The 7,510-nt window shown below is 38.7% G+C and overlaps 1 protein-coding gene across 1 annotated transcript in view; it reads left to right on the top strand.

Moving 5' to 3' along the window:
• LOC103384671 (acylamino-acid-releasing enzyme) overlaps nt 1-7,092 on the top strand; it is a 7,985-nt gene extending 893 nt beyond the window's left edge. The window contains exons 3-23 of the mRNA XM_008318274.3: nt 45-171; nt 262-349; nt 432-507; nt 584-675; nt 1,229-1,303; nt 1,505-1,642; nt 2,073-2,164; nt 2,264-2,304; nt 2,753-2,874; nt 3,116-3,176; nt 3,257-3,354; nt 3,476-3,527; nt 3,945-4,033; nt 4,149-4,287; nt 4,596-4,679; nt 4,757-4,837; nt 5,046-5,134; nt 5,276-5,466; nt 5,894-5,996; nt 6,102-6,208; nt 6,304-7,092. Coding sequence (XP_008316496.1) covers nt 45-171; nt 262-349; nt 432-507; nt 584-675; nt 1,229-1,303; nt 1,505-1,642; nt 2,073-2,164; nt 2,264-2,304; nt 2,753-2,874; nt 3,116-3,176; nt 3,257-3,354; nt 3,476-3,527; nt 3,945-4,033; nt 4,149-4,287; nt 4,596-4,679; nt 4,757-4,837; nt 5,046-5,134; nt 5,276-5,466; nt 5,894-5,996; nt 6,102-6,208; nt 6,304-6,409 — 2,051 coding nt within the window. The 3' untranslated portion in view covers nt 6,410-7,092. The remainder of the gene's footprint in view (nt 1-44; nt 172-261; nt 350-431; nt 508-583; nt 676-1,228; nt 1,304-1,504; nt 1,643-2,072; nt 2,165-2,263; nt 2,305-2,752; nt 2,875-3,115; nt 3,177-3,256; nt 3,355-3,475; nt 3,528-3,944; nt 4,034-4,148; nt 4,288-4,595; nt 4,680-4,756; nt 4,838-5,045; nt 5,135-5,275; nt 5,467-5,893; nt 5,997-6,101; nt 6,209-6,303) is intronic.
• Nucleotides 7,093-7,510: the final 418 nt, after the last annotated feature.

The raw sequence follows: 7,510 nt of genomic DNA, 5'->3' as shown, positions 1-7,510 counted from the left end.
TTTTTTTTGCCAATACTTTCTGTCTATATATATATTTTTTTTAGAATGGAACCAACGTGATTTGGAGAGGAACGAAAATGTTAAGTTTTGCCGACAGTACATTGTTTTCCACGATGATACATCTGTGGTCTACTCTGGAGCTTCAGGAAACTGCACCGAGATTAAAGGAGAGTACGTACAATTTTTAGGGTCTTTAAATTGAAACAATGTTTTATTCATTTACTCCGTTTCTCACAATAGTGATGTGTGTTCTTCTGTCAGAATTCTTAGTAAAGATTCCCCTTCAGGGGAAATGAAGGCTGTCGTGAGAGACTGGAAAAAACAGGATAAAGAAAACCAGTTTCTGGAGGTGAGTGTTTATTTATTTTACTTTCCTAAATATTGACTTATTTGTTTTTAGGTATAAAATATTATTATTTCTGACATTTCAGATTTGGAGTAAAAACATCAAGGTTAAGAGCGTTGACCTGACAGCACTGAAGAAGCACGGCAAAGTTTACGATGACGGTGATTAACCTGCGACTTAAATCAGAATTTAAACTTTTATTTTGCCAAAAATCGAACCAGTTTGCCTCCTCCTTAGATCAGTTTGGCTGCTTGGTTTGGTCTCACTCTGAGACTCACCTCTTGTATGTGGCTGAGAGGAAGAGACCAATGGCAGAATCCTTCTTTCAGGTTGGTCAAAAACGTGTTCTGAATCAAATTCAAGCCATTTTAATGTCTTATATATGTAACCGCTCTAGTCTCTGCGTTGTGTTAATGAAAACCGTCGTGCTGCTGTCACAAACGTCTTTAATGATCTGACGGAGTTCATACAGAAACACATTTTTCTCCTCGACACTGCCCTCTCCCCTCTCCCACAAAGTTTGAAGAAAAAGTAAAAACGTGTTCTGAATCAAATTCAAGCAATTTTAATGTGTTATATATGTAACCCCACAAAGTTTGAAGAAAAAGCGCTAACAGCGTACAACATGGAAACATACCTGACGGAGTTCATACAGAAACAAACTATATTTTCCTCCTGGACACTGCCCGAGCTCCTGCAAAATACATATAACATAAATATACTGTGCAAAATTAAATAAAATGCTAAAAACAAGGAGCAACAGAAAAACACTAACCTCTCCCGCAAAGTCCAAAGAGAGTATGTATATATCTATATATATATATAATGAAATTGATTCATTATGAAATGATACATTTTTGTCTGTATTCTGTTTTTCATCAGACTGTTTCACCAGAGCTGTCTTCTGCTGCAGACGATGAGGACACTATGAGACTGGAGAAGAAAGAGACTGTAAAAGTGAGTGTCCATTGAAAACTAACGTAGTCGCACCATTTCAATCTTTTAGGCGACACTCGCATGTGTGACACTCCATGAAAAATACTCAGATCTATCCATCTTTTTTTTCCCCAACTCTGGAAGCTACTGAAAAGACTTTTTTTTTTCATTAAATGTAATTGTCCTGTTAAAGTGAAGGGGTTTCGTCCTTGTGTTTCGTAGGGGGAGCAGTTTGCTTACCGTGAGGACTGGGGAGAAGGAATGGATGGTAAAAACTCTCCAGTGCTTTGTGTCCTGGACATTGAAGGAGACAACGTCTCAGTGCTGGAAGGTGTACCTGAAGATATCTCGCCCGGACAGGTGGGTTCAACAGTGTAGGACAAAAACCAAGATATTATTTTCATCAGGATTGAAGTGAGGTGGTCTTTTCGATGTATCTGTTGATTGGTCTGTAACATTTGATATAAATAGTTAAAAAAAGTTTATTTCCTGACACTCGCTGATGAGCCAAGAAACAAAAATAATTAACATTAACATTTAAGAATGTTTTTTTTTTTTGTGGTTGTCTTTTAAAAATATGTCTATTTCACATTTTTTAGAACACTAATGTAGCCTGCTGTGGGCTGGTTACACCATTTGCTCTTACCAGGAGTTAATTTAGCGCTGGTGTCTGCGTGTTTCGCATTCATGTGATATCATAAGATTGAAGTGCGTTGGTGAAAATAAAAACTTTTTTTAATCCCAATCTACATCATCTCTGCTCTCTTCTACTTCTTTGGCATCTCTGCAGGCATTCTGGGCTCCTGGTGACACAGGTGTGGTGTTTGTAGGATGGTGGCACGAACCGTTTAGACTTGGCCTTAGGCACTGTCCCAACAGAAGGTGAAACCAATTTTTGATGAATCACTATAAGGTTGATTGCAAGCTGTTATACATAAGCAAATGCTTAAAATTTATTGACGTTGTATATTTCTATGCCAGGTCGTCTTTATTCTATGTGGATCTCACTAGAGGGAAATGTGGTAAGTTTGTGCATTGGAGTTCAGCATTTTTGTTTTTGTCAATCTCAATTATTTGTTTAGGAGCATTTATTTCCAGTGTAGTGTCAAATTTTCTCTTTAACACATCCCAAGAAGTATGTCAATCATCTCCGACCTTTCCATAATTTCTCCAGTATAACCTCACTACTTATTCCTGGACATATGAGAGGAAATAGTAAAGGGTCTACTGAAGTACCTTAGCTTTACTTTCCAATAAAATTCTTTCCACAATCGTCTATCTATTCCTAAAGGGTACGTTTATTAGAAAACTAAAATGTTCGTTATTTAAATTAGGTTACCTCACACCTTAAACATTTAAATTTGCTGTTAAAGTTTGTTGTTTTATATTTGAAATATTCAGCACTTACAGTTACTGCTCCACAAACTGTCTCCTGTGTAAACTAATGTATTTGTTTGTTGTTCCCTTTAGAGCAGTTGTCATCCGGCACCAGTGCAGTCTTTTCACCCAGACTGAGTCCTGACCAGTGTCGGATCGTCTACTTAGAATGTTCTGTCTACGGCCCACACTTGCAGTGCTCTAAGCTCTGTATGGTGAGACTGTGTTCAGTATCCCTTAATAAAAAATTGTGCCATTTTCTTCAATTCTTCAAACTTTGAAAACACAGAATGTAATGTAGTTTCAGTAGCTACCGCAGCACAATGGGTTTTGTTTTTTAATCGAAGAGATGTGAGAATTTAAAAAAGAGACCAAGCTGACTAAATCTTAAATTTCTTGATTCTTGTTAGATACCTGATATTTACTTAAGTAACTGTGTTCCTTTCTGCCTCCTAGTATGACTGGTACACAAAGAAAACCTCCATCGTAGTGGATGTGGTACAGACACCAGGAGAAGGTCAGAGTTCTAAAGTATTTTCACTTTTTGTAAACCTGTAAACATGTGTTTAATATTCGTTTGTGTGTTGTTTTTTTTAGATGGTTTCACTGGTGTCTACGGCGTGCTGTTGTCTCCTAAGTGTTGGTCAGCGGATAGTCAGCGGGTTATTTTAGCCTGTCCTCAGCGCAGCCGCAGGGTAGAGTACATCACTGCATCACGGTTCATCTTAGAAACCAAAAAATATGAACTTACGTGTTTGGTTAAGTATGGCCTTGTTATGATCAGTTGTACAGTGATTGTTCTGTTTCTTTTTAAAGGATCTGCTGATGGTGGACATGAGCACAGGAACAGTCTCGTCTCTTACTTCAAGTTAGTATCTGTACCCTGTTTAGAGAAGTTTAGCAAAAAAATTAGGCAAAAAATCATTGAGCTCTCTGAGTCCCACCATGATGACCAACATTAGAATACAGCAGCAGAGGCCTTCACTGTTAGCTTCCACCACAGGAGAGATGTTTAGAAAGATGTTTATGTTCAAATGTTGTATTAATTGTGCATGGTATGTTTCAGATTTATTCAACTTAAAATGTAAATGTGAAAATATGAATTTTCCCCGCGCAGTGGTATGCGTACCACAGTTTGAGAACCACTGTAGTAACGTATTGACTTGTAAACATAGTTTCTGCATCTGTGAATATCAGCATGGGACAGTCAGTTCCACCCACGACTATGTAAAACTCAAAAGGCATTATTTACGTTGTGTGTGTGTGTGTCTGTGTGTGTGTGTAGAGGGTGATGTTGGGAGTTGGGGCCCGCTGAACATAGAGAGAGATCTGATGGTTGTCAGCTACTCTTCCCCAAATCATCCCCCAACTCTGGTAGGATCTTTGATTTTATTAAGAACTCTTTTGGTTTAAGGATTGATTTTGTTACAGTGAGATTCAAGGTAGCAGCTTTTTGGCTTATTATAACTTGTGTCCACCCTTTGGTCAGAGGGTTGGTTTCCTTCCAGCCAGAGATTCTGAAGAGGAAGTCACCTGGGTGACTTTGGAAGACTCTCAGCCCTTACCAGAGATCAGCTGGGAGATTTTAACTTTCACGCCTCCTCCAGAGCAAGAAAACAAAGATTATCGTAAGATCACACACAATTTTTCTTTTGAAGTGCGGGCCAGATCAAACACCCTAGCGTGCCGGTTTTGGCCCACGGGCCGTGTGTTTGACACCCCTGAGCTAAAGCTATTTGGCTAGCCTTGGCATGGAAAAGTTTTGGAACTCCTATATTAAGTTAATAAGCATGGTTGCCAAATCCACCAATTATAAACCACTTTAGCCTCGTTTATTATATACAGTAAACAACTGCATTCAACCGATGAAAGTCCGACGAGGAGCATCTACAAATGAAGCCGACAGAGTTCAATTGTTTTGCTTCTTGTCTTGTAGCTGGCATTGATTTCGAAGGATTGTTGATCAAACCAAAGGAGGTGCAGGAAGGAGTGAAGCTGCCTCTTATTGTCTCTCCTCATGGTGAGTACCCGAGAAGGTGAAAAATGTTGTCTTTGAAGAACATCTGTTTAGTAAAGGTCATCATTGCGTTGTATTAGGTGGTCCTCACGTTTGGCAAACGGCTGAGTGGGTCCTCTCTTCAGCTGTTCTCTGCAGGATGGGCTTTGCTATATTACAGGGTAAGTCTCTCATGTCTGACCCCTAAAAAGAAAACCATTTCCTGTTTATTACTTTATTTTTCTTAGAATTGTTCCAAAAGGTGTTAATGACAAAATATGACATAATGACATAAATAGTTCATATATTTAATATATGAATATATCTTTAAAAACAAAATAAAATTATAAAAATATTGCGTTGAATTTTTTCGTTCTGTCATTTGGTCAGTGAACTACCGAGGCTCTCTGGGATACGGTCAGGCCAGTGTCCTCTCTTTACCTGGTAATGTTGGTAACCAAGATGTGAAAGATGTACATGTAAGTACAAAAACATCCCAAATTGTATCTTGGTATTCTCTACTGTTGTTCTTCATTGTACCTTGTCCTTGCATTTGAAAGCACAGAGCACAATATTTTGTATATATTTTTTCTATTCTCTTTCTCTCCATGCTCTACCAGTTTGCTGTTGAAAGTGTTCTAAAAGGCAGTAAGATTGATGCTGAGAAAGTGGCTGTCTCTGGAAGTTCCCATGGTGGTTTCCTGGCCTGTCACCTAATTGGTCAGTACCCAGGATTCTACAAAGCCTGTGTGACCCGTAACCCCGTCATCAATATAGCGTCCATGGCTGGCAGCACAGACATCCCAGACTGGTACGTCTGTTAATCAGAAGTCCTACTGTCACAGTGTTAACCGTGGTGGGAGAACTTGTCCACAGAATGTTTCTGTCTTGACCATGACTCTAACCTACCTGTGGTAGAGGTCGATTAACGTTGTAGATTAGGGGGTGTCAGAGTCATTTTGATTAGATTTTTAGTGAGTACAATCGTTACACAATTTCAAGTTTAATATAAAACATCTTCATATTTAATGAAATATAATTTGCAAAACATCAAAAATATAGTGTTTGTACTTTTCTTCACTTTCACAATTCAAAACTTTCAAAAAAGCAGGCTAGAGTGAACCCAGAGTGGGCCAGTTTTGGCCCTGAGGGCTGTATGTTTGACACCGCTGTTATAGATAATACTGTAGAAGCTAAAGGAAAAATGAAAGCTCATGATGTTTGTGTCTAATTTCCAGGTGCATGTTTGAGACAGGTTTTGACTACAGCACCGACTCTTTACCAGACCCTAAGGTCTGGACACAGATGCTGGAGAAGTCTCCGATTAAATATGTTGCACAGGTAGAGATATTTTAAAATGTATGATTTTCTAAAAATGGATTGATCTGTTACATGGACAATCTGTAACCCCGACTGTATCTACTCGTTTTTCATTATTGTTTTCAGGTCCAGACCCCAGTTCTGCTCCTCTTAGGAGCAGATGACAAACGTGTGCCAAACAAACAGGGAATTGAATTTTACAGAGCTCTGAAAACCAGGCAGCTTCCTGTGCGGTGAGACAGTTGTCCTTTAGAATGTCAGGCAGACATTGCAGTGGCTGTGCGTGTTGTTTTGAAGTTAGCTTCTCATGTACCGTGTGTTTCTGTAGGTTGCTGTGGTACCCAGGAAACAACCACTCTATTTCCAACGTGGATGCAGAGTCGGATGGCTTTGTGAACGCTGCTCTATGGATCATCCAGCACTTGGCGAAGTGATCACGGCCAGGTGTCAGGGTCCAGCCCAAAGCCAAAGAAGCCTCCAAACACTGAAATCACGTCAGTACTGGGGGCTGTCACCTTTCATTCAAAATTCACAAAATGATTTCTGAAGGTTAGACTCATGATTTTAAAGCACACTGGAGATCAAACTAGACTGTCTCAAACAGTTGATTAGTCTTAGCCCAACACTAACTTTAGGTAGCAATGACGACAAACATTATAAGGAAACACTTAAAGTTCTTTCAGGTGTAAATAAGTCCACTGGATTCCAAGTACAGTTATTAAAATTTGCATCATCATATACTCTTCAAAGCTCTGTCCTGTCCTCCATACTGTTGTTACCTGATACCTTGGAAAAGTGACAGCCACAGTAACTGTACTTCATTTAATTAATTAAAGTTCTTGGACAATATTTATCCGGAACATCCTTGACGTCTATCACTTTTCCTCGCTCTGAGATTTCTAACACAGAAATGTATTCATAAAGACATAAAGTAGCCTTCCTTTGTAACCATTTTAGTTTGTAATTTTTGCATTAGCTGTTTTGGGTTTTAGCAGTCGTTGATCAGTTGGGACCCAGTAGTGGTTTCAAATACAACGCTGTGGTTTGGGTGTTTTTGGTGACACAGCTCTTGTAATACTGGTTATGGGAACCACATTAAAGCATTTGTAGTTCTCTATTTTGTTTTCATTCATTAGATAAAGACAACATTGTGTCTGGGAGAAGCTAAACGATAGTTACACAACATAACTTGTTAACTATCTCAACATTTGTTGAATTAATCAACATAAATCAGCATAAATCCAAATCTGTTACTTGGACAAAAATTAAATAAAATATTTTCCACCACATCAAGAGGACTGTTGAACGTGGTTTGATGGAGAACCAGGTGACTGAAATACAGAAAAATGGGTTATGGTAATTACAAGTTGGGACAAATATTGCTGTTATTGAGCCCAACTTTTCACTCAGTGAAAAGTTGGGCTCATTTCAAACCAAAATATTGCTAAATTATTAAACTATAAATTACTTGTAAATGCAACGTTCCCCACTGACTACTGGCAAATTAAAAGGCATAAAAAGAAAAGAGGACTGAG

The sequence above is a fragment of the Cynoglossus semilaevis genome, chromosome 10, assembly GCF_000523025.1.
Source record: "Cynoglossus semilaevis isolate Cse_v1.0 chromosome 10, Cse_v1.0, whole genome shotgun sequence".
Taxonomy (NCBI): domain Eukaryota; kingdom Metazoa; phylum Chordata; class Actinopteri; order Pleuronectiformes; family Cynoglossidae; genus Cynoglossus; species Cynoglossus semilaevis.
Note: the sequence above shows the minus strand (reverse complement) of the source record. Positions and strands in the feature narration are given on the sequence as shown.